The sequence below is a fragment of the Vulpes vulpes genome, chromosome 1, assembly GCF_048418805.1.
Source record: "Vulpes vulpes isolate BD-2025 chromosome 1, VulVul3, whole genome shotgun sequence".
Classification (NCBI taxonomy): Eukaryota; Metazoa; Chordata; class Mammalia; order Carnivora; family Canidae; genus Vulpes; species Vulpes vulpes.
The window spans coordinates 194,979,018-195,004,047 of record NC_132780.1 but is presented as its reverse complement, the minus strand read 5'-3'; the positions used below and the strand labels follow the sequence as shown (position 1 = coordinate 195,004,047).

At 57.3% G+C, this 25,030-nt stretch overlaps 3 protein-coding genes across 12 annotated transcripts in view; 2 read left to right on the top strand and 1 right to left on the bottom strand.

Annotated features, from left to right (window-relative positions):
- Positions 1–555: 555 nt before the first annotated feature.
- On the top strand, positions 556–10,815 carry MICAL1 (microtubule associated monooxygenase, calponin and LIM domain containing 1). 7 transcript variants are annotated; one of them, XM_072738551.1, is made up of 25 exons: positions 556–821; positions 2,623–2,916; positions 3,005–3,212; positions 3,491–3,595; positions 3,923–4,027; positions 4,147–4,302; positions 4,928–5,028; positions 5,181–5,438; positions 5,704–5,819; positions 5,977–6,103; positions 6,243–6,324; positions 6,433–6,571; positions 6,952–7,154; positions 7,263–7,351; positions 7,461–7,502; positions 7,692–7,775; positions 7,903–8,059; positions 8,337–8,413; positions 8,630–8,924; positions 9,015–9,127; positions 9,250–9,363; positions 9,476–9,569; positions 9,749–9,848; positions 9,952–10,025; positions 10,549–10,815. In XM_072738551.1, the coding sequence occupies exons 2-25, from the start codon at positions 2,659–2,661 to the stop codon at positions 10,674–10,676; spliced, it is 3,225 nt and encodes a 1,074-aa protein (XP_072594652.1). In that variant the 5' UTR covers positions 556–821; positions 2,623–2,658; the 3' UTR covers positions 10,677–10,815. The 7 variants fall into 7 exon arrangements, with proteins under 7 accessions (XP_072594652.1, XP_072594628.1, XP_072594639.1 ...); XM_072738527.1 differs by having other exon boundaries at positions 626–821; positions 2,626–2,916; XM_072738538.1 differs by lacking the exon at positions 556–821 and adding an exon at positions 1,563–1,621 and having other exon boundaries at positions 2,626–2,916.
- A 151-nt stretch (positions 10,816–10,966) lies between these two features.
- On the bottom strand, positions 10,967–13,717 carry SMPD2 (sphingomyelin phosphodiesterase 2). 2 transcript variants are annotated; one of them, XM_072738567.1, is made up of 10 exons: positions 13,533–13,712; positions 13,333–13,429; positions 13,171–13,247; positions 12,939–13,032; positions 12,748–12,837; positions 12,448–12,530; positions 12,168–12,300; positions 11,977–12,081; positions 11,471–11,624; positions 10,967–11,372 (listed from the first exon to the last, which is right to left on the bottom strand). In XM_072738567.1, exons 1-10 carry the CDS (start codon positions 13,580–13,582, stop codon positions 10,984–10,986), a joined length of 1,272 nt encoding a protein of 423 aa, XP_072594668.1. In that variant the 5' UTR covers positions 13,583–13,712; the 3' UTR covers positions 10,967–10,983. The 2 variants fall into 2 exon arrangements, with proteins under 2 accessions (XP_072594668.1, XP_072594673.1); XM_072738572.1 differs by having other exon boundaries at positions 12,939–12,983; positions 13,171–13,429; positions 13,533–13,717.
- Positions 13,718–13,862: 145 nt separating this feature from the next.
- PPIL6 (peptidylprolyl isomerase like 6) overlaps positions 13,863–25,030 on the top strand; it is a 33,442-nt gene continuing 22,274 nt past the window's right edge. The window contains exons 1-3 of one of the 3 annotated variants that reach the window (XM_026005747.2): positions 13,863–14,131; positions 18,367–18,462; positions 21,475–21,663. In XM_026005747.2, coding sequence (XP_025861532.2) covers positions 13,997–14,131; positions 18,367–18,462; positions 21,475–21,663 — 420 coding nt within the window. In that variant the 5' untranslated portion in view covers positions 13,863–13,996. The remainder of the gene's footprint in view (positions 14,132–18,366; positions 18,463–21,474; positions 21,664–25,030) is intronic. The other 2 variants (XM_072738583.1, XM_072738580.1) reach the window with 2 other exon arrangements.

The following is a 25,030-nucleotide window of genomic DNA, read 5'->3' as shown; positions in this document are numbered from 1 at the left end:
AGAAGAAAGGAAAAAAGGATCTCAAGGAGGGGGGCCCTCCCGTCTATTCCTGTTATGTTAATGCTTCTCATGTAACCGTGTCACTTCCTCTACGCAAGAAACGTTTCTTTTTTTTCTTTCTTTTTTTTTTTTTTGCCTGCGGCCTGTCCCAAGAAACGTTTCTTATAACGCCAGCCTTTCACTCTTCCCGGGTGACCCCCACGGTGCGGCCGAGCGCAGACAGACCGGGCCCCAGCCCAGCTCCCCTGCCACTGGCTGTGAGACATGGTGCAAGTCTGTGCCTCAGTTTCTCTAACAGTGAAACGGGACCGTTTTGATCTTTGAAATTATGGCTGTGCTCCTGGTAGCTGCTCAACGAGAATCGGTTTCATTAATTAGCGGGATGACCTTGGGCCCCTTCGCATTCAGCCGTGCTTCCTTATGGGGGGGCAGTATGAGGAAGTCGATGCCAAAGGTCTCTGCAGGCTTCGCGGCGCGCCTTGCCGCGGGGCTCGCTGTCCCACGCACCCCTCCTAGTTCCCTCCGTGGCGCTGGGACCCGCCCCCGCCGAGGCCCTCACTCTTGCCGCCGGGGAAGCCGCGGGCTGCCCAGTTCCCAGGACTTTAATCCGTGCCCGTTGCCCGCGGCCCGGGTCCGGGGGCGGCCTTGAGGCCGGGGAGGCGGACCCCGAGCCTGGCTCGGTCGCGGGGCGCCGGGGCTCTCCGGGTAGGAGGGGCCAAGAGGGCACCCACGGACGCGCCGGCGGCGCCGAACTTCTTGCCCCGCCGCGCCCGGTCGGCCCGGAGCTGGGAAGCGGCCCGCGGCGCCGGTACCGCACCACGGTGGGTAGGATCGCCCGCCGGGAGGGGCCGGCGCCCGGGGAGGAGCCGCGGGCCCCGGGAAGGAGTCGTGGGTCCCGGGATGGAGTCGTGGGTCCCGGGAAGGAGCCGCGGGTCCCGGGATGGAGCCGCGGGCCCCGGGATGGAGCCACGGGCCCCGGGATGGAGTCGTGGGCCCCGGGAAGGAGTCGTGGGTCCCCGGGATGGAGCCGCGCGCCCCGGGATGGAGTCGTGGGCCCCGGGATGGAGCCGCGGGTCCCGGGATGGAGCCGCGCGCCCCGGGATGGAGTCGTGGGTCCCGGGATGGAGCCGCGGGTCCCGGGAAGGAGCCGCGCGCCCCGGGATGGAGCCGCGGGTCCCGGGATGGAGCCGCGCGCCCCGGGATGGAGTCGTGGGTCCCGGGATGGAGCCGTGTGTCCCGGGATGGAGCCGCGGGTCCCGGGATGGAGCCGCGCGCCCCGGGATGGAGTCGTGGGTCCCGGGCCCCGCCGGGACCCCAGGCGGAACTAGGCGTCGGCAGCGCCACGCCCTCGGCCACCACCCTGCAGCCGTGGGCGGCCCGCGGGCACGAGATGCTAATTAGGCGCGGATAAAGCCCGCGGGCCCCGCGCCCCGCGCCGAAGCCCACACCCGGCGGAACTCCGGGACCCGCGGCGCCCCCCGCGCGCTTCCGCCGCCCGCCCCGCCCCGCCCCGCCCTCCGGGGCCCCGCCCCGCCCCGCCCGGTCCCCGCCGCCCCGCCCGCCCCGCCCGGTCCCCGCCGCCCGCCGGGCAGGACGCGGCCCCCCCGCCCGCGAGAGGCCGGTGAGTCGCCCCGCTCCCGCCCCCCGCCCCCCGCCCCCCGCCCCCCCCGGCCCGCGGCCCGCCCCGCTCTCCATCCTCCGCGCGCTGCCCCGCGCACGTCCCGTGTCCCGGCCCCTCCGGGCTCAGGTCTTCCCCGCTGCGGTCCCGCGAGCCCCAGCACAGACCTGCGCCCTCCCCGGCGTTCCGGGTCCGGGCGGCCCTGGCGGGTGGCTCTAGCCTCCGCCTCCCGCCCCGGCCTCCGCGCCCTCCGACTTCCCCAGCCCTGGCGTGAGAAGGGCCCCCGACGCCCCCCGAGCGGCGTGGGGGCTCGAGCGGGGACAAAGGGAGGCCTTGTCCCGGGGACATTCCTGGGAGCGCGCGCCGGGCGCCCGGGGCGGGGGGGGGGGGGGCGGGGGCGAGCGGGCCGGGGGGGGGCGGAGCGGGCCGGGGGGGCGGGGAGCGGGCCGGGGGGGGGGGGCGGGGGCGAGCGGGCCGGGGGAGGGCGAGCGGGCCGGGGGGCGGGGAGCGGGCCGGGGCCCCGCCAGTCACGGAGGAAGCGTCCGCCCCGCAGTGAGTCAGAAATAGCTGCAGCCGCGGCCTGGGGCGCCGGGCGGGCGAGGCCGTGGCCCCCGGAGGCGGTCTCCTGCGCTCCTGCTGCCGCGCACCCACGCCCCGCGCGCCCTGCGGTCCTCGAGGCCACCTCCCGCCCCGGGGGCGCCCCCTGGCAGCCTCCGGTGAGGACCTGCCGCCGGGGCCGGGGAGGGACCGGAGCTCCGAGGCCCGTCGCCCCGCTGCCCGCTGTGCCCAACACTGCGGAGCTTTCGTTTCCAAACTTGGCAAATCGCCCTTGGAAGGGGGGGACCGGCCTTGCGGGCGGCTGGGGGCGAGGAGCGGGGCTGCCCCCTGGGACAGCAGCCGCCTGTGCCCCCCCTTCCTTCCTTCCTTCCTTCCTTCCTTCCTTCCCTCCCTCCCTCCCTCCCTCCCTCCTCCAGCCTCTTCCCCGTCTCCTCCCTCCTCTCCAGCAGCTGCTGCGCTCGCCCCGAGCCCCCGCGGCCCCCATGGCCTCCTCCGCCTCCACCAACCCAGCACATGCCCACTTTGAGAGCTTCCTGCAGGCCCAGCTGTGCCAGGATGTGCTGAGCAGCTTCCAGGGGCTCTGCGGGGCCCTGGGGCTGGAGCCCGGCGGGGGGCTGCCCCAGTACCGCAAGCTCAAGGCCCAGCTCAACTACTGGAGCGCCAAGTCGCTGTGGGCCAAGCTGGACAAGCGCGCCGAGCAGCCCGTGTACCAGCAGGGCCGGGCCTGTGCCCGCACCAAGGTGCGCCCGCTGCCCGCGCCGGGGCCTGGGTGGCAGGAGTCGCAGGAGGGGCGCGGTGGCCATGCCCACCTGCCTTGTGTGTTCGCAGTGCCTGGTGGTGGGCGCTGGCCCCTGCGGGCTGCGGGCCGCCGTGGAGCTGGCACTGCTGGGGGCCCGCGTGGTGCTGGTGGAAAAGCGCACCAAGTTCTCTCGCCACAACGTGCTGCACCTCTGGCCCTTCACCATCCACGACCTCAGGGCCCTCGGCGCCAAGAAGTTCTATGGGCGCTTCTGCACGGGCACCCTGGACCACATCAGTGAGCACCTCGGGGGCCTAGAGGGGCTGTGAGCCGCGCCTACCCACAGGCCAGTGGGGTCAGGGTGGGGGGAGGCTGCTGGGACAGCCAGGGGGCAGAGTGGACGGGACTCACTTTAGCCGGGTGACCCGCAGGACTCAGGTTCCTCATCTGTGGGACGGGCAGTTGAAATGAGTGATGTCTAAGATGCTTTCCAGCTCTGACCAGGAGCACACTGGGGCCTGGCGGACCTGGGGGACCCGCGGGGGCCCCAGTCGCTAATCTCCTCTCCCTTCCAGGCATCCGGCAGCTTCAGCTGCTCTTGTTGAAAGTGGTGTTACTGCTCGGGGTGGAAATTCACTGGGGGGTCACCTTCACTGGCCTCCAGCCCCCTCCCAAAAAGGGTGAGTACGTCTCTGCTCCTGAGACTCCCGTCTGCCCAGGATGTCTTGGCCTGTGGGAGGAGAGGGGGAGACTGGGCATCCGTGGGTCGCCCTTGCCGTGGCGAGGCCCCGCACAGACCACACTGGGCCCCCTTGTGAGCATGTGCGAAGCAGGGCCTTCCTCACCTACGTCCACCACTGTGGTGAAGGTGAAGGTTGACAGCGCGTCCTGCTCCCTAAACTAAATGGCAGAGCGCTTTACGCATTTGTTTGCTTTACTGGCTTGTCCTGGGAATGGAGGGGCCCCTCCAGACTTGCCCACCCCTGTGCCGCACACCTCTGCCCCAGGGAGTGGCTGGCGTGCCCGGCTCCAGCCCCACCCCCCGGCCCCACTGGCCAACTATGAATTCGACGTGCTCATCTCTGCTGCCGGAGGTAAATTCGTCCCTGAAGGTGAGTGAGCCCTTCCTTCAAAGAAGCCAGCCTCGCGGGCCCCTCGTGGACCTTCCTAGGCTGCTGAACCCTTCACTCTCTTGCCAATACCTCCCGGCCCGCCCCGCCCCCACTTCTAGGCTTCACCGTGCGAGAAATGCGTGGCAAGCTGGCCATTGGCATCACGGTCAACTTTGTGAACAGGCGCACGGTGGAAGAGACGCAGGTGCCCGAGATCAGCGGCGTGGCCAGGATCTACAACCAGAGCTTCTTCCAGAGCCTGCTCAAAGCCACAGGTCGGACACCCCCTCACAGGATCCACACCCTCCACACGCCCCCCCCACCCCGACTGTGGACTGGTTCCTCCCTCCTCCTGCCAGACCTGTTCTCAGTCCAAGGAATCCCACACTTTCCCATCTTTGTAGTCTTGGCGGCAAAGAGCCTGTGCCCTGGGGGCGTCAGTGGGCCCAGCCCCACCTGGCCGCCCAGCGTGAGAAGTCTTGGAAATCTCTCACGAATGCATGGGATTTTGCTTTGTGCTTCTTGATATATGATTTAATATAAAAATGATAAAAATTCAAAGTGAAGGTGGTGCTTCAAGAAGATGCCCCCTGTGTCCTTTGGCTTGGCACCATCCTGACTCCCTGGGGTGTACACACCCTAGTCTGCAAAGCCAGGCTTTCATCTGCAAGGACGGTGAAGGTCTCCCAGCTGCCGCCCACCCAAGTTTCTCTCTTTGCTCCTGGACCCAGGACAGGTGGGCCCATCGTGGCACCAGAACTCCTGGGCCGCTGGGTAGGGGCCACCTGCTGCAGTCTAAGCTGTGATCCCAGCTCTCAGAGGTCAGGCATGGCTGAGTGCTTGGAGAGGTGACACATAGTGAGGAGACACATGTCCCCCTGTGTTGTCCCCCCGCCCCAGGCATTGATCTGGAGAACATTGTGTACTACAAGGATGACACCCACTACTTTGTGATGACAGCCAAGAAGCAGTGCCTGCTGCGGCTGGGGGTGCTGCGTCAGGTGGGGCCCGGGCCCAGGCAGGGAGGGGCTGGGCAGTGGGCCCTGGGAGGTAGAGGCCAGCCCTGGACACAGTGTCCCCCCTGGTGAGGAGGGAGCCTGGCCTCTTCAGCCTTTGCCCTTTGACCCCGCGGGTTCAGATCTTTGGCTTGTAGGATTGGCCGGAGATCGACCGGCTGCTGGGCAGTGCCAACGTGGTGCCCGAGGCTCTGCAGCGCTTCGTCCGGGCGGCTGCTGACTTCGCCACCAACGGCAAGCTCGGGAAGCTGGAGTTTGCCCGGGACGCCCACGGGCGGCCTGACATCTCTGCTTTCGACTTCACGAGCATGATGCGGGCAGAGAGTTCTGCTCGAGTGCAGGAGAAGGACGGCGCCCGCCTGTTGCTGGGGCTGGTGGGGGACTGCCTGGTGGAGGTGAGGGGTCAGGGCTCCAACTAAGGGAGAGGTTGGGCTTCCTGGGGCTGCTGGAAACAGGATCTCCTTGTAGAGGCACAGGGGTTCCATGGCTGGGGGGGGGGAAGGTTGCCTCCCGGGAAGGAGGGGATGAAAAGGTTTGCTGGTTGTGGGGAGGAGCTGAGGGCTGCTTGGTGTGATGTGGGGCCCCGTCGGCTAGGATTTTGGGGGCTCGGGCACTCCTGCTGGACTTCCACGGAGCTGTTTCCTCTCTCTGACCCTGCAGCCCTTCTGGCCCCTGGGCACTGGAGTGGCTCGGGGCTTCTTGGCCGCCTTTGATGCCGCCTGGATGGTGAAGCGGTGGGCAGAGGGTGCTGGGCCCCTAGAAGTGTTGGCGGAGCGGTGAGGCCTGAGTTGGGGGGTGAGGAAGGCAGGGCTAGAAAAAGGACAAGGATAACGGGGGGTGCGGGGTGAATAGATGGGGGCATGAGAGAAAAAGGAAGGCCTGCCCGTTCTTGGGGGGTGGGCAGTGATGGGCGCCTCCCACCTACTCCCTCAGGGAGAGCCTGTACCAGCTCCTCTCACAGACCTCCCCAGAAAACATGCACCGCAACGTGGCCCAGTATGAGCTGGACCCGGCCACCCGCTACCCCACCCTGAACCTCCGGGCTGTGACTACCCATCAGGTCAGACCCCCTGGCACCCACCAGACGTGCCGCCCGGGCCTGCCCCGTCACTGCCCCGTGGGTGAGCCCATCTGCCAGCAGGCCCCCGGGCTGGGGTGGGGGATCAGGCAGCCTTGAGACCTGAAAGGGGCCGCCCTAGGTGCAAGACTTGTATGACGTGATGACCAAGGAGCCTGGGAGGAGACCCAGCGACAAGCCGGACGCAGGGAAGCCAGCCACAGGTGAGCAGACCTCCCTCCCCCTCCCACACGGAGCCCCGTGCCCGGGGTCTGGGCTCCCTTGGAGCCAGGGCCGTCGGGCACGGCACAGCCTCCTCTCTCGGCCCGCAGGCACCCAGGAGGAGCTGCTGCGTTGGTGCCGGGAGCAGACGGCGGGGTACCCGGGTGTCCACGTCACCGACCTGTCCTCCTCCTGGGCCGACGGACGGGCTTTGTGCGCCCTGGTGCACCGGCTGCGGCCTGGCCTGCTGTGAGTTGCTCCCTGGCTCAGGGGGGCCCTGGCACCCGGCGCCTCCTTCCTGCCCATCCTTCCCGTGGCCTCAGGCACTGTGGCCTTGGGGGGGGGCACTGTGGATGGGGGCCAGTGCCCCCACATGCTGGGGTCCTTCTGCCCAAGCCCCACACCCCCTCGAGTCTCGTGAGTCACATGCACCCAGCAGGGAGGTTTGTGCGTAGTGGCGGTCCCCCGAGGCCACCCGGTGGGTGGGGGCGGGGGGGGTGCTCCAGGGCAGAGAACATGCCCTGTGCTCCTTTTGTGCCCCACCAGCCCCTGCCTGTGCTCCCGGCCTCACCCCGTTGATGGGGTCACGTTCTGGTCCCTCCCTGACTCCTGTCCCTGGCGTCCCTCAGGGAACCAGCAGAGCTGCGAGGGGTGGGGGCCCTGGAAGCGACAGCTTGGGCGCTCAAGGTGGCAGAGCACGAGCTGGGCATCCCGCCCGTGCTGTCCGCAAAGGCGGTGGTGGCAGGGAGCGACCCGCTGGGTCTCATCGCCTACCTCAGCCACTTCCACAGCACCTTCAAGAACACGGCCCACGGCCCCGGGGGCCCGGAGGGTAGGTGGGGGGACGCGGGCCTCGGGGGCCGGGTATCCTGGGCTGGGCCAGAGCCACTGGGGGGCTGCACGGACTCGCCCTCCACCCTGGCACCCCCTCTCCTCGCAGGCCCCGCCCGCCAGGGCTTTCCGGGGACCTCCAGCGCTGTGCTGTTCCTTGGCAAGCTGCAGAGGACCCTGCAGCGGCCCCGGGCCCAGGTGCGGCGGCTGGGCAGGGCCGGAGCGGACCGGGGCGTTCCTAGGGGGGTCCCTGGGGTGATGGAGGGGCTGGGGCTCAGAGCCGTGCTGAGTGTAGGACGTGTTGCAGGAAAACAGGGAGGATACTGGTGGCAAGAAGCCGCGCCTGGAGGTAAATGCACGTGGGGGCTGCCGAGCCCCACCCCCCCCCTGTTCCCTGGGTACCACGCGTCCCATAACCTCCCTGTCCAGGTGCCCTTCCTGGCTCACTTCTCTTCCAGACCTTTCTATCCCCTGCACGCAGCCACTCTCCAGCTCAGCCTGCCACTCTAGCTTCCCCCCTGAACACTTGCCTCCTTAGGGAGAAGCTAAGACCCCAAGTACGGAGGAGCCACCTGTCCCAGAGTCTGATGTACCCCCGACACCCCCATCCCAACACCAGGAGGTGAGAGAGGGGGCCCCGTCGGTGGACAGAGGCCTGGGGAGGGCAGGAAGGGGTGTTGCAATGATAAGGAAGACCTTGGCAGCTGGCCTGGACCCCCGCTGACCCTGTGGTCTGGGGGTCGGTGCAGGCCGGCGCCGGGGACCTGTGCGCACTTTGTGGGGAGCACCTGTACATCCTGGAACGCCTCTGTGCCGACGGCCGTTTCTTTCATCGGAGCTGCTTCCGCTGCCACACCTGTGAGGCCACGCTGTGGCCAGGTGGCTACCAGCAGCACCCAGGAGATGGTAAGCGGGCCCGGCCGGGGGTGAGGAGCTTGCAACTGGAGGGAAGCTGGGGTGCTGGGTGCAAGGAGGCAACAAACCCAAGAGGGCACTTTCTTCCCCTGAGTTCAAGGTCTTCTCCATCCCATCCAAGTCCCCGAATGTGGGGTTCTAAGGAAGCAGGAGGCCACCAGAAATTCACCTGTAAATCGAGCCCTGTCCCCCCTGCCCTGAGAAACTGAGTATCTGGGCATCGGGCTGTGCACGCCTCATGTCTTCACCCCTGGTCACCCCTTCCCAGGACACTTCTACTGCCTCCAGCACCTGCCCCAAGAGGGCCCCGAAGAGGATGGCGGTGACCAAGGCCCCGGGAGTCAGGTAAGAGCTACGAGACCGCGTGTTGGGGTGCGGGAAAGAGTGAAGGGGTCCCTCCACGCCCAGCGGGCCTTGCCGGGAATGATAACTGAATGTTCTCTAGAAGGAAAGCTCCACGCAGGCAGGTTTTTCTTACTTATTGACGGATCTCCGGTGTCTCCGGCGCTGCCTGCCCCACAGCGGCAGGTCACTGACCAGACCGCCCGCTGGCTTTTCCAGGACCTCCCCGCGGCGGAGGACGCGAGCCTGCCCTCGGGGCCCTCACCGGCCACCACTCCCCCAGAGGGGACCAGAGCCGCCCCGAGCCCCGGCCAGCCCACCCAGCCCACCCAGCCCACCCGACGGCTGATCCGCCTCTCCAGCCTGGAACGCCAGCGGCTGTCCTCCCTTCGGCTCACTCCCGAGCCAGAGCTGGAGCCCCCACCCAAGCCTCCCCGCGGCTGCGCTGCCTTGGCCCGCCAGGCCCTGGAGGGCAGCTTCGTGGGGTGGGGAATGCCAGTCCAGAGCCCTCAAGGTGCGCTGGGTGGTACCGGGACTCCGGGAGGGGTGCTGGGGGACGGAAAGGGAGGCACGGGGCCCAGGCCACGTCTACCCCTCTGTTCAGTTCTGGCCACGGAAGAAGAGCAGGAACAGAGTGTCTCCTCCAGCGAGGAGGAGGAGGAGGAGGAGGAGGAGGCGGCAGGGGAAACCATGGCTTTGGGCTCAGACATGGAGCAGGTGAGAGGAAGAACCTGGTCTCCTGCCCCGCGGAGGCCAGCACCCATCCTCTTCTCCAGCCCCTATCCAACGGCAGGGGAGGGAGGGAAGCCCCACCCCTGACTGGCCTGCCCCTGCCGTAGGCCCTGCTGACCTTTGCCAAGAACTCAGGCACCATGAGCAAGTACCCAACATGGCAACGGACTCTGCTGCGCCGGGCTAGGGAGGAGGAGATGAAGCGGTTCTGCAAGGCCCAGGTGAGGTCTACAGGTCCGCGGTTCTGCGGGTGGGTTGGGGGGGGGTCAGCTTCTCCAGAGCTTTACCTGAGCGACCCAGAGACTCCTGGGCCTCCTGTCTCGTGCCCCTCAGGCTGTCCAGCGGCGACTACATGAGATTGAGACGGCTCTAGGGGACCTGGAGGCTGAGGGCATGAAGGTGGAGCTGGCCTTGAGGAGCCAGGGCGGTGAGTAGACAGCAGGGACGAGCTAGGACATCCCTCCGCCTCCGAGCGCCGTGTTCAGCCCCTGCAGTCCCTCAAACCACCAGACTCTGCTCCCAGCAGGCGCCACCCCCAACGCTCCCGACACCCGTGACGCTGGTCGGAGGCCTTCTGACCGCCCTCCCGTTCTTCCTTCCCACCAGGATCCCCAGAACAGCAAAAGACCCTGTGGATGGAACAGCTGCTACAGCTTGTTCAGAAGAAAAACAGCCTGCTGGCAGAGGAGGCTGAGCTCATGATCACGTAAGGGGCAGGGCGTGGTGACCGTTGGCACATGAGCAAGACCCCAGCCGGCACCCTGGGCACCCTGAGCGGCTGTGCCTCTTCAACCCCTGCCCCCCCACAGGGTGCAAGAGCTGAACCTGGAGGAGAAACAGTGGCATCTGGACCAGGAGCTCCGAGGCTACCTGAACCAGGAAGGTAGGTGGGATGTAGGGAGAGGTGGGCATCTGGGGCTGGTGTCTACACAGCCTCAGTACTTAAGATACTGACCCAGCAACACGGTCCTCTACTGTGAGTGCCTACGAGTTCTAGGAGGGAGCCAGAGAACAGGCTCCAGGCCCCTGCTCTGCCCTGACGTCCGTCAGGCCTGCACAGCTGGGCTGGGTTAAGATTGCTTACTTTACAAACTGCTGCTGCGGGGCACCTGCCTTTTCCAGGGAAGAGCAGGAGACTCGATCTCGAGGTTGTGAGTTCGAGCCCCACGCTGGGTGTAGAGATTACCTATGTATCATATGTATGTGTTATATATATGATGTATAGATCAACGCATCCAAAATAAAAATGGTGCTGCTGCTCAACAGTGCTAACCAACCACTGGCGTGGGCAGGCCCAATTTTGAGTATGAGGAAACAAAGCCACATAGGCTGGGACTAGGCTGCACCCTTCCTGCCTCCCAGCCGGGTTCCCCATCCTTTAAGCTTTTGTCGTCCATCATCTTCAGGAGCCCTAAAGACCCCTGCCGATCGGCAGGCTGAGGAGCAGCTCCTGAAGAAGCTGCTGGATGTGGTGAACCAGCGCGATACACTTATCCGCTTCCAGGAGGAACTCAGGCTCAGTGAGCTGGCCTGAGCCAGGGCCCCAGGGCTAAGGGGAGGGGGCTGCCGGCCTCTACCTGGAGGACTACCTCACCCCAGGACTGTGCCACCCTGCTCGTCTGGGCTGCCTGGAAGGGGGCCTCACTGTTTACAATAAAAGTATTTCTGCCACAGACAGGGCTTGGGCTGGGCTGTGCATGTGGGCGGTAGGGTAGGCAGGGAGGGCAGATGTGTGGGAGCCCGACGATCTGTATTAGGACAGTCTGATGACAGTCATGACGACCCCTGGCCCCAGTCACTGCCACTACAAGGAAAAGGCAGAGCCACGAAAGTGTCAAGCTTTATTGTTCCTCACCTCCGTCCCTCTCCTGCTGCCCCAGGAGCAGGGCTGGCTGAGACTCCAGGCCCAGATCCTGAGCCTCCCTTGCCCTTCCCAGCACGTGCTGGAGCTCAGCGCGAGCCCTCGATAAGCCCTTGGCCTCCTGCATGTGGAAGAGGTAGACTGCACCCGCCCCCAGCAGCACTCCCACGCTGGGGGTCCAGAGGAGTATGGCAACTTCCCTGACCCCTCCTCCAGCTGCCAAGGCACACAGCAGTGCCAGCAGAAGCAGCCCTAGGCCAATCACGTAGCCAGCGAAGGTGGCCCACCACCGAGCTTGAGCCACACCCAGGTCCAGCTCTGTCCAGGCCTCCTTTAATACGCTGATCAACCTCGACCTTTCTGCTGGTCCTAGAACAAAGGCAGGGCAGTGGGGCAGGAGACAGAGGGTCAGGATGGAGGGGCTGCTTTGTGGGGCAGGGCCCAGGGAACGGGTGGGGGTGACCTACCCTGAGTAGGGTCGGGGGTGTGCTGCGGGGGGCTGTGTCTCACACACAGAGTAGCCATCAGGGCTTCGTGATCAGAGAGGGGGGTGCCACTGTGAGGATCGTGGCCTGTAGTGGTCCTAAGAGTCTTACAGGAGATGTAGAACCCAGAAACCGCCTAGGAAAAGTAAGGGCCAGAGAGAAACCTCTTTGAGGGCTTCTCCCCGTTGCCTAGCCGTCGGTGATGATCTGAGACCGGGCCTGCTGGACAGAAGGTCGGCACAAGCTGGGTAAAGACACACACACAGGGGATCCCTGGGTGGCTCAGCGGTTCAGTGCCTGCCTTTGGCCCAGGGTGTGAGCCTGGAGTCCCAGGATGGAGTCCCACATTGGGCTCCCCGCATGGAGCCTGCTTCTCCCTCTGCCTGTGTCTCTGCCCCTCTCTCTCCCTCTATCATGAATAAATAAATAAAATCTTAAAAAAGAAAGACACACAGGGGGTAACGACACCCGGAGGGGACAGGCCTGACCTTATACAGCACATAGTCAATGCGGATGCCAAAGGGAAATGGCTCCAGCTCCCGCTGGCTGACGTAGCAGTTCTCAGGTACCATCGTGCAGCCTTCTTCAGAGCCCTGGTGAAGAGGTGCCTCATGCTAGGACGGGCCCGGGAGAGAAGCTGCGGATGCAGACTGGGAACAACCAGGGGGCGGGTCCTCACCTTGAAGTCCCGGGTCTCGTGGTAGGCATCATGCAGGCCCGTCCACTCCTTCAGCAGGCGGCAGCCCAGGTCCTTCGGGTGCAGGTTGAGGTCCCCACACAGCAGAACCACGTCGGCCTTCTTGGATGTGTGGCTGGGGAAACCGCGTGGGTGAGGCGGGGCTTCTTCCCTGACGGCTCCGCCCCCCTGCAAGTGGCGCCCGGCCGCCCCTCAAGGCCCCTCAAGCCCCCTCAAGCCCGGGCCCCATCCCACTTCCCCTGTCAGGCCCAGGCTCACACACTGGATGAACTGGGCCAGTTCCCAAGCTTGGGCCACGCGGTGTGTTAGGTAGACGTCCTTCTGGCGATTGTACTCGGCGTGGAGCTGAGCGAGACAGGGGAGGTCAGCAGGGGAGACGACGCTCCCCGACGCTCTCCACCGCGCTGTGCCCGTCGCTCGGCGTGATACTTGGTTATAACCAGGGCGGATCTGGCCTCGCGACCTGAGATCGGCCGCCCCCACACCCGGCCTCCCGTCCCCGTCCCGTCCCCGCCCCGTCCCAGGACCCGCCGCCCGGCCCAGGCGCGCCGGCCTCACTCACGTGGGTCACGTAGGCGTTGAGCACCAGTCCGCTCAGGTGCAGCACCAGCAGCCCCACGGCCTTCCCGCAGAACCAGTCTCCGTGGTGGATCTGGGGCGGGAGAGGACGCGCGCGGGTACTGCGGCCCCGCCCCCGCCCCGCCCCCGCCCCGGCCCCGCAGCCCGAGGCGGGGCACCCGGGCTAAGGCTCACCATGTAGGGGTACCCATTGAGGGTGTAGACGTGCTGCGTGAATTCCTGGATCGGATGTTTGGAGAACACGCACAGACCGCTGCCAATGACGCCGCTGCGAACCGAGTCCCGACGCGTAGCCACAAGGCCGGAAGCGAACGGCCGCCTCTCCCCCGCCCCCCCCGCCCCCCCCAGCCGCCCCGGGGGCGCACAGGCTGCCGGGAGCGCGCTCCGGGCCGGGGGGGCTCCTCACCTCCGGAAGTAGTGCGCGGCGGGGTAGGCGGGCAGCAGCTTCTGCCTCAGGCGCTGGAAGTCCTGCTCGCTCCACACCTGCGGGGAGGTGGCGGACGCCTGCCTGCGGCCGTCCCGGCGGGCTCCCCCCCGCGGGCCCCCCGCGCCCCGGGCCCCCGCCCACCTCCTCCAGCAGGGCCAGGTCGAAGCTCTCCATGTTCAGAAGGTCTCCCAGGCGCTTCATGCGGTCGCCGCGGTGCTTGCTGAGGTAGGGGATGCCCCTGGGGACGAGGAGGGCGGGGAGGCGGCGGCTGCAGCGGCTCCGCGGCGGCGGGGGGCGCCCCCGAAGCCGCGGCCCCGGGCCCACCCCGCGGGCGCCCTCACCAGCAGTTGAGGTTGAAGATCCTGAGGCGCAGGGAGAAGTTGGGCTTCATGGCGGGCGGGCTCCGGGGCCGCGGGCCGGCCGGCGCGCACAGGTGGTCGGGCCCGCCCCGCGCTCCCCGGAAGGCGGCGGCCCGGCCCCGCGCTCCCCCGGCAGCCGCCCGCCCGCGCGGAGAGGCCGGCGGCGGCGGCAGCGGGCGCTCCCGGGAGGCGAGGGCCGCGCGCGGTCCCCGTCCCCGTCCGCGGAGGCGCTGTCCCCGGCCACCGGCGCCCGCGCGCCCCCTCGGGCCCCCTCGGGCCCCCGGCTCCCGGGATCCGGCAACAGGCGCGAAGTGGAGCGAAGCCCGGGCCTGGCCGCCCGCCCCGCCCCCTCCCGACGTCCTTCCTCCCGCGGGCGGCGGGGGCGGGGCCGCGCGGTTGCCCTGGCGACGCGCAGCGTTTGTGCCCCGAGCGGGCCCCGCGCGGCCATGGCCAGCCCGCCGCCGTGCCGGCCGAGGTCGGCCCCGTGCCGCTCGCCGCCGCCGCCCGAGCCGCCGCTGCGGGTGAAGGTGGTGGGGCTCTTCACGAGCTCCAGCTTCCAGAGGGCGAAGAGCGCCGCTGAGGTAACCGTGGGAGCTGCCCTCGTGCGGGCGGCCCGGCCTCGCGCCCCCTGGCGACGGGGGCCGGCGTTCCGGGGGGCAGGGTGGGGGCGTCCCAGCCGCTCGGTGCCCGCTCCGTGCCCCGCTCCGAGCGGGGCCACCTTTAAAGGGAGGTCGGGGCAGCCCGGGTGGCGGCGCGGTTGAGCGCCGCCTTCCGCCCAGGGCGTGACCCCGGGGTCCCGGGATCGAGTCCCGGGTCGGGCTCCCTGCGTGGAGCCTGCTCCTCCCTGTGCCTGTGTCTCTGCTCTCTCTCTCTCTCTCTCTCTGTGACTATCATAAATAAATTTTAAAAAAAGTTAAAAAAAAAAAACGAATAAATAAAATCTTTAAAGGGAGGTCGGCGCGAGGGAAGGTTCAGGAATCTTGCTGGGCGACGGAGGGCAGCCCTCCCCTCTAGGTACCCACATACTTCATCTCCACAGTAATTTTTACTTGGCGTTATGGGTTTTTAAAAATTCGGGGAAAAATGTTTAGGAAGAAGTGATAACGCGTGACTACGGGTTTCTGTTTTGCCACGAACTCCCTCCCCAAGTGGTTTTTTCGGCAACTTCATTTGGGAAGTTCTTTTGGGATTTTTTTTTTCCCCTCACCTTTACATTTTCTCTAGCATTTACTGCATTCCAGTCGAATCAGGTGCTTAAGGGAATTTCTCAACAAATGACCCTCAAGTGCTTTGGAGAATCCAGGTATTTCTTTGTAAGCACACAGAACGATATAAAAAGGGAAAAAAACAGGGATCCCTGGGTGGCGCAGCGGTTTGGCGCCTGCCTTTGGCCCAGGGCGTGATCCTGGAGACCCGGGATCGAATCCCACATCGGGCTCCCGGTGCATGGAGCCTGCTTCTCCCTCTGCCTATGTCTCTGCCTCCCTCTCTCTCTCTCTCTGTGACTATCATAAATAAATAAAGATTAAAAAAAATGTTTAAAAAAAAAAAAAAGGGAACAAAACAAAACACTTGAAGCAGCTGGAAGAATGTGGCCAGATCAGCAATGGTGCGCTGCACATACTATCCAAATGCAGGAGAAATGCAGAACTGGGCACATCTTTGGGGTTTGCTCCAGGAATGCTACTGTTAAGGTGATGCCGAACCCCACCAGTCTGCAGGACCATGGAGACTGTCCGTGTTTGAATGTCCTGTCCGTGTTTGAATCTCCCAAAGTATCCAGCTGGATACCGGACACCAAATGTTCTCAAACAAGAAATCTTAAGCAATTCCTGCTTTCTTGCCTGCTCTAAGCCCACATAGTTTAAGTTTATATCAAATTGTTTTGATATAATCCATGATATCAATACAATTGAGTTTGTAATTATATCAAATCAAGCAACAGTAACTGTCGACCTTAAAACAGCCAATTATTTTACCAGCAAAATGGGTTTATTTGATAATAGCACCCAAATTGCAATTTGGGACGGAGGAACGATGGCAAACCAAAGGCAATCTGGGAGATCAAAGGGCACGAACATTATAGAGAAAAGGAAGAAGCTGGGAGGGGCTGCTTGGGAGGAAAGCCCCTGGATAGAGAGAGAGAGTTCAGGGTAGTGATGGTTTCTCAGTGAGTCATGGTCTTACTGGCTGCGCTTGTTGCTGAGCAAGGCAACATTCTCTCTTCCTTCGGGCTGGAGGAGTAGAATACTTACTGCTCCTGGGAATGCAAGGTTTGTCTCCTCCTGACCTACTGGGACTACAGTTGCCAAGTGGTGGTGGTAAGGCTGAGCGCTCCCCCTTCTGGCTTCCCCGCTCCATTGTCAGCGAGGTTCCCTTTATCCAGTTTCATGTAACTGATTTGTGAAATAGGTGTTTACATCAGGAAGAAGAGAACAGGACACATGTCTGTGAAAACGATACATGGATCATCAAAATAGGTAGACATCGTGGGCTGTTAGCTGGACTGATGGGATCTATACTTTATGGCTCAAGTTGTAGTTCATGATTTTTTTTTTTTTTTTTAAGATTTTATTCCTGAGAGACCCAGAGAGAGAGAGGTAGAGACACAGGCAGAGGGAGAAGCAAGCTCCACGCAGGGAGCCCAATGCGGGACTAGATCCCAGGACTCCAGAACCACGCTCTGGGCTGAAGGCAGGTGCTAAACCGCTGAGCCCCCCAGGAATCCCAGGTAGTTCATGAATTTGAGGAATTTTTTCCCCTTGTTTTCCTTTGGCTCCTTTCCTGAGGGCACGTTTTCTGTGCCGGCTCTACACTGTAGAGAAGGTGTTGGCAATTTTTTTTTCTGGAAAGCCTCGATATTAAATTATTAGGCCTTCAGGGCCCTAGGCTCTTAGACCACTAGGCTGTGTCCTTGAACAAAAGCAGCCACAGACCGTATGTAAATGATGGTGGTTTTCCAATTACGGATACTGATATTTGAGTTGCATATAATTTCACATGACACGAAATATGATTTTTTTTTTCAACTGCTTAAAATCTAAAAATTCTTCTTAGCTTTCAAGTCTTACAAAAACAGGCAGATTTGGTCAGCTGGGTCAGTTTGCCGGCCCCTGTGGTAGAGGATACTAAGTCAAGAAAACTATGTCTTTGATATATGTTAATTTTCCCTTTCTTAAGCTTTTGCCTACTGTGGCCTTATTTGAATATGAAACCCTATCAGTGTAAACTGAGTTAGTTCTACCAGAATAAAGGATCTTTGAGTCATTTCTCAACATGACCGTTTGAGTGAGCAATCCTGAACACCTAATTTACTGTCAGAGATTTAGATTTGTAAGACGTATTACACAGATTCTAATTTGGATGTAGTCCATTCTAGACACTAAATTATGCAGAAAATATGATGAAGTATGCTTAATTTGAAAATCGTTGGGCTTATTAGTTATTCCAGATGGCCCTCCAGTTAGAAACACCATTGCCTCAAACTGAGTACAGACCTTGGAACTGGGACAAAGGAACATGATCATCTGTTGGTTGGGCAGGAGTCTAAGGAAGTAACCCAACTGCCATTGCCCACCTCGGCTCCCCCTGGTCTCAAGAGCAGGATACGCTCAGGCCCTGGCTTTGGCTTTCTCCCCCTTGGAATATCCACCCCTGATGAAGCATGCCAGGCCAGTGTCCTCTCTTAGACCACAGCCGGTCCTCTAGGCACTGTCGCTAGTGGAGAAAGTGTGGGGCACAGCAGCCAGCTGTCATTCTTCCCTGTTGGACAGATGTGCTCCTTAGCCCCACTCAGAAAGGTGAGGCCTCACTGCTAGTGCCTCATCTGCCTTCTCTTGCTTGACCAGGAGACAAAATGCAACATATCAGGAAACAAAAATTTTTTTTAAAGATTTTATTTATTTATTCATGAGAGAGATAGAGAGAGACAAAGACATGGGCAGAGGGAGAAGCAGGCTCCATGCAGGGAGCCCAACGTGGGACTCGATCCTGGGTCTCCAGGATCACACCCCGGGCTTCAGGTGGCACTAAACCGCTGCGCCACCGGGGCTGCCCCCCACCCTTTTTTTTGACAGGGATTATTAACCAGTAAGAATTTTCTCTGATTCATATAGACAAAATAATATATGTTAAACGAAAACACGCTCAATATCTAAACCTAAACATATTTAGCATTTACTTCACTTTTTCTCAAAGGGTGTCTTTTGGGCATTCTCCACATATCAATGAATTAAATTAACATTTATTTTAGTTAAAAGTATCTGTAGAAGGAGGTGGGTGGGGGGATGGGTTAAACGGGATGGGGATTAAGGAGGGCATTTGTCCTGATATGTACCAGGTGATATATGGAATTGTTGAATCACTATATTGTACACCTGAAACTAATAAAACACTGTGGTTAAAAAAATAAAGTAACATCTTTTCATTAAAAAAAAAAAGTATCTGTAGGTCCACTGAGGCTTAGTAAGTTTAATTTAGGGAAAAACTGGTCCTTAAAAAACACGGCAAATCACAAGACTTTGGCATAAACTCATTTATTTGTTCATTTGCTCATTCCTGTGCTATGTTGGATGGTCCATTGTGTGCCAGATGTTGAAGCCAGTGGGAGTATGGGAAAACTAGGATATAGTCTTGGTCCCCAGTGTGAGGTAAACACCGGGGTCTCTGGGAGCAAGCAGGGGGCATTAAGCCAAATTGTGTGGCCTGGGTATGCACTGTATAAAACCCTCCTGAAGTCCCCATAAAAACTGGGGGAAATGATTTCTACTTTAAAGGAGAATGTACTCTAAAATAATTATTCTGTCTTGAAATCTAGAGTCTGAAGAGTAATTATCCATCCAAATTTGAAGATCCTATAATAGTTCCTCTTCAAGAATTTGCATGGGATCAATATCTACAGGAGAAAAAAAGGGTAAAGGCTATTCGGGGTATGGGAAATGAGTAAAGTTTTGTCTCAATTATTTATCTATGCATTGTTTTGGAAAAACTGGAGCAGTGATTTTTTTTTTTATTTTTATTTTTTTTTGAAGCAGTGATTTTAGAGCAACTAGATTTGGTTTCTTTAAATTATCCACTTTTCCTAAATCATTTCAATCACTTTACCAGGCTGATTTTAAGAAAAACATTTACATTTGGAAGACTTGATTAGAGGTAAGTTTTAAATTCTCAGTGCTGCTATTTCCCTTGCTGATGGCTAGCCCGCTCTCCCCGCACACTGCTTACTCATACTTCCTGTGACCCCTTGACACTCAGGGTCCTTAGCCTGGAAGGGTTGGGTGGTGTATAGCACAGACACAGTGGGGGGCTTGTGTGTGGGGTGGTGGTGGGGTTTGTGGGGGTGGGAGGGACCTGTGGCCTAGGGAGCTCTGATGACAGGCACCAAGTTCCCACAGGGCAGCCTTGTCCTAATTAAAGCTTCCTGTCTGCCTTCTCCCCACTAACACCACTCTTGGAAAACCCCAGGCCCCAGGGCTAGCAGAGCTTGCCTTAGGGACAACAGATAGGTTTCCTCTCGGGTGCCAGCCCCGATCTAGGGTTCTAGGTGCTGCCTAGGTGCTGTGATACTAAGAGTTCTAAGGTGGCATCCTGGCCCAGCAATACCTCATGTTGGGGTGAGGCTGGAATGGGTACACTTCCTGCTTGCCATTCCTGGCCCAGAACAGTAAAGTCCCCGTCCTGGTTTCCCTGCCCCACCGCATGTCCCCCGTGACTGATGAAATCCCATGTCCCCTGACCAGAGCAGTGGCTGCACGAGGACATCCTGTGATCCTGTGGTTATCACACAGTGTTGCTGGATGACACCACTGCACTGTAGTCACACGAATGCTGCAAGACTGAGTCCAGGATACATTTGTTAAGTCTCATACCATTCTCATGGCCATGATACATTTTCACTGGCATTCAGACAGAACGGTAGCAAACACCTACATACGTGTTCATCATATGCTAGATGGTGTATATATGTATAGATTATGGTAATTATGCATATATTAACTCCAGTCCTTACAACAACGAGGGTGACCAGTGGTCCTGCTTTGCCTGGTTCTGAGGAGTTTCCTGTGAGCAGGAATTTCAGTGCTAAACCTGGGACAGTCTTAGACAAACTGGGGCAGCTGGTCAGGACACTTGGATACCTTAACATAAAATACATCTTTCTTAATTTTTGGTCACCAAACTTCTTACACTGCCTACCAGGAGAGCCATGAGCTCATGCTTTGTGGTCTGTACCCAATTCCTCCTAAAGATTCCCACTGTATTAAAGATTAGTGTGGATTCCATTCTGCAGTTTCCCACCATTTCAGCCTGGGTTACTGACCTTGGGATGGTTCGTGTTCTCTTCCTTTCACTTTTCTCGTAAGACCTGAATGAGGCTGAGGTAACCACAGCTGTTTCTTTCCACCCATTCTTTATTCCCCGTCCTCCCTTTCTTCCTTTTCCCACCTTCATTTCTTGGACACTTGTCACCTTATCCTTGTTTCAGGCCAGTTTTTGTCCTTAATGAAAGCATTATGCTTTGTGTCACATGTCTTGCTTCTTAGCACATCTAATGTTAGGTCCAGGCTGGCCTTATGCTTCAGCAGAATGTAATATGCCACCCCTGAGTGGTGGCTTCTGGGCCTTTGGAAAAGCCTCTCTCTCCAAAAAAGGCAGCATCTTATGACTCAGTGCTAGAAAGCCCCAGAAACCACTGGGTTTTGGTTGAGGTATGTGAGCAGGCCCCCTCATACCCAGAGGACACACAAAGATGAGGGATCTACAGTGTCAGCCTCCAAGTAAAGTCTACCTTCTACTGTACTCCCACGAGGTGTCATAGATTTCCCATGAGGTGACATAATTATCCACATTAACGATACCTGGGCTAAATAAATATCCCTTTTTAAAGTTTTCCATTCTATAAAATGTGATAACACTGATAAATGTAAACAGTTTAGGGACTCTTGAGCTACAGGCTCTATCAGTGATTTATACAGTTCAGCATGAACCAGTTTATTGTTTTCCTCGAGCCAGGTTTTGATATGGGCGTCGAAATGGGAAATGAAATCTGGAAGAAGAGCTGGGTGTGCAGCAAATAAGGCAAGCTACTCCCCAAACCACCATTTCCCCATCAGCATGCCCTCGGATGTTGTTAGACACGCAAATTCTCAAGCCCCATTCTGGAATCAGAAACTCGGGTGGGGCTCAGGAATCTGTAATTCTGCTTGCCTCCTAAAATTTGAGAACTGCTGTCCCAGATTATTCATGCTTTTGCCAGGACTGGCACCAGACCATAATAAACCAGATCTCTTCCAAGGGGCATTACTCATGGCCATACACTGGGATTTAGGAGGTTGACTGTTAGTATTTGGAGAAACACACTCATGCACTTCATCTTCAGGGGCTTAGGACCGAAAGATGTGGACAAAGGTGAGTTTTTGCCCTTCCTACACCTGGGGTCCATCAGAAGGCCCGCCGGCCCCCAGGAGGTATTTCCTTTCCCTGACCCTACCCCCTCAAAAAAGCATTCTTTCCATCCTTGGCACTGAAAACCGTATATTACTCAGAACCCCTAGCCTTTCCAAGCATACACACAGTAAAACGTACTTCAGAAATGAAGCCAGAGACTGCATTTTGTCTTCAGATTCACACAGATTCTATGATGCTACGCACATAGATTTTTATTACCAGATCACTATTTTCAATGACTGTACTATTTTTAATACTACTTTTAGGTCATTCTGCTTTCAGTGATGTCAGATTCTTTAAAATGTTCTTGAATTCTGTTTGAAAGCAAAATTCTAAAAGATGACAAAAAGTCTGTTTTGTTTTGTCTTTTTTTAAAGATTTGGTTAGAGTCTATCCCAAGCTGTGGCTTGTGGGTTTGGCAAGGTCGGTTTTATCCCCTCCCAACAATACAGCTTTTTTTTTTTATCCTTTTCCTCTATAGGAGCTCAAGAATGAAATTTGGGAATATTCTTCCTATGTGATGTGTTTTGTTAACGATCAGCTCCTGGGTGACGCAGCTGATCTTCAGAAATGGGCTCACAAGATGTGGGATATAGTTGACGTTAAGCCCCCTGAACTTTATGAGGCGCTTACTGTGGATTATTCTGCTAAATACTTAAGAGATACCAAGGCAAGTTTCACTAACTGTTAATGACAATAGTGGAATCTTTGATCATTATATTGATCCAGCATTAATTACTGATATCCTAACAAAGGAATATAAATAGTGGAAGACTAGTTTTTAAGTTAAAGATTACATATAATATTGCAGGTTTTGGCTGAACAGTGTGTAAAAGCAAGGATACCTCATGGCAGGCACACTACACAGGAGGAAAGCATCTCTGCTCAAACCTTTCTACTCCCCTTAGAGATATGCATTAGGGGATCCCTGGGTGGTGCAGCGGTTTGGCGCCTGCCTTTGGTCCAGGGCGCGATCCTGGAGACCCGGGATCGAGTCCCACATTGGGCTCCCGGTGCACGGAGTCTGCTTCTCCCTCTGCCTGTGTCTCTCTCTCTCAACTATCATAAATAAATAAATTAAAAAAAAATTATTTTAAGACATAAAGACACCTCCTCCTGCTTCAGGGAAGGTTGAGACTACTATCCATTCATGCTTAGTATGAAAAAATTTTAATTCGTACTTTCTAATGCCTTAAGTGGGAGGTGCTGCACTAAGAGAGTGGAAAGTTGAACTGAGAAGAAAGGTGACATTGTAAAGCAGGCACTTAGGTGGCAAGAGCAGGACCAGACCAGCTAAGGCCCTGGGGTGATTTCCAGTGGACAGTCATGAAGCCGGAGGTCCAGGAGAGTGAGAGACAAGACAACAGGGGGGAATGGCAATAGAGGTGAAAGTACTTTGTAATTTTGCTCAGAAACTTTGTTATGCCAACAAGAACCACATGCTGCAAATTATTTCATGCTTATAGTGGCCCGTGCCCACAGAAAGACCCAGCGCTAGGATTTTTTTTTTTTTTTAAGATTTTATTTATTCATGAGACAGAGAGGCAGAGACACAGGCAGAGTAGGAGGCTCCCTGCAGGGATCCTGGAACTCCGGGATCACAGCAGGAGCCCAAGGCAGACATTCAACTGCTGAGCCACCCAGGCGTCCCCAGTGCTAGGATTTGAGCTATAAAAAGGCAAAGACCTTGCTTCCTTTATCTTCATTTAACTGTTACTGCCTTGAACACAATCTGAAACGTAGTATGAGCTCAATGAATGTCTGGTTGAATCAACCATGCAGCTGGAAAATACTAGAAACTCTGAGGGTATGCGGAGGAATGTAATGTTCACAGTAGTTAATTTCCAAAAGGACAAGAGCCTAAGAAGTACATCATGTATTCAGGGAATGGCAGGGGACACAGCAAGGGGCCCAGAATTAATAGGAAATGAGGCTGGGAAAATGAGAGTTACAGTCCCAACAATACCATGCTACCCTGATTACCCTGAGAAAAGGTATGCATTGAAAGGATACTGGTAACCTCACAATTGACTGTAAAGTTGGGGAACCAGCTTTTGGAAAGCAGGTGGGAACCAAGGGAGGCCTGGCAGCCTGAAATGGTGGCCAGGGTCAGGTCCCAGGAATGTGCAGTTAGGATGCTGCCGTGGGTGCCTACTGGCCCAGGCTTAGAGAATTAACTTCTCAACTGGTGTCTGCATCACTCCCTGGAGATCCAAGGCCCCCGGTGGGAGCACCTCACTAATCAGCCCAAGTCATATGCCCACACACCCTGGCTCTCAGATCGGCGAGAGGGGGAATCTGGCCCCCCCTTAGTGTCTTTAGAGGGTGGTGGGTCAAGTAGGGAGTTCCCCAAATTAGAAACATCTCCAGATGTTAAGAAAGGGGAAAAACCCCAAACAGATCCACTAAAGAAAGGCTGACCTTAAGTCCATTCTGAACTAAGGAGTTAGATTTTTTTCTAGAAGGAAGCTGAGCCAACAGAACTTTTTCATAAAGAGTACGACATAATCTTTGCTTTTTTGGAAGAAGTTTTAGGGCTGTGCAAAAACAGGGTGGAGTGGGAAGAGCTTGGTGGCAGGGGGACCACTTGGAACACTGCCAGAATAATGTGGGCTAGAGATGATGACAGCCTGAATTAATGGCAGTGGAGAGGGAGGACCCGGATTCCAGAGAAAATCCTTACATTTTTTTGTGTAGAGGCTAGATTTTTTCTTGCTGCAGGGACTTGTTTACTTCTGGGTTGGAATGATATATCAGACAATTCTGTTTAAATGTTTGGCTACTAAGTGACATGACCTTGTGTTGTGTTTGTTTTTTCATTAGAATTGTTATAATTATCTACTGACAACTGCACAAAGATAATATATGGACACAGAGGGAAGTTCAATGATGCCTGAAGGGACTTAACCATTTCATAAATGAATCGTGATTTCTAGCGTATCCTCTTTTTCTGCCCAAGCCTGTGAAGTTTACTATGTTGTACCTTTATAATAAAGCTAAAATATTCTTTTTTAATTCAGGACTTGTGGTACAGAAGCCGAGAGGCACAAAAAAGTCCATCATAATTACTATGGATATAGTACTTCATTCCTGGATGCCAAATAATGTAATATTATTCCAGTCTTTTAATTAAAAAAAAAAAAGGTTCAAGTGATAGAAAGTAGTGACAGTGATACCGTAAAAATGATTTCATTTATGTTTCCTAGATTCTTAAGAAACAGGGCAGGGCAAGTTAGATAGCTTGTTAAATCCGATGGCATCTCTATGTTTGAGAATGTTGTCCAAGATCTGAAATGTAACCCATTAGATGTGCTCTGCTCCTTAAATGAATGCTACCATGATGGAGACTGTGTTTTCATTTTGGATGCCTCCTTGTGAAGCTACACGAGGTCACACAAATGTTAGCTGTCTCTACCAGAAAGGATGCCAGCTGAAAACAAGAGCTGGGGGCACCTGGGAGCCGGAGAGCATGGTTGAAATAACACGAAAGCACAGCATATTCTCTTCCCCTGGTCCCATACCTCCTATGGATATGGTCTCCTGTTTCCCGACTCAGAAAGGACATGGCCTGGCTCTGGGTAGCTAATCTTCATGTCTGTCAAAATCCAAAACATGCGGTAACCAAATCCATGGCATTCAGGTTGGATATTTCCCAAATTTACACAGGACAGAAAATTCCCAGTCTGTTTCTTTTCCCAAAGGCACCAACCAGTGCTCCTCTCCACACCTAGCTTGCAGTGTAGGGGACATCTAGGCCATGTGATCTCTGCCCGGTGTGACATGTTAAGGTTATTCAAAGCTTGGCTAATAAAGGGTTTTTAAAAAGTATGTTATTCAAATAGGTTGTAAAGACTTGATATAAGAAAATGAAACAAACTTTTCAGTCTTTTTTTTTCTTTTCAGTCTTTTAAATTTGCTGTTACATTATCCACTGTTAATGCTTTCAAAATCTTATCACTGAAAACATTATTCTCCTGTATTTTGGGTGACTTCTAAAACTATCTTCCAAAAATAAAAAAATAAAAAAAATAAAACTC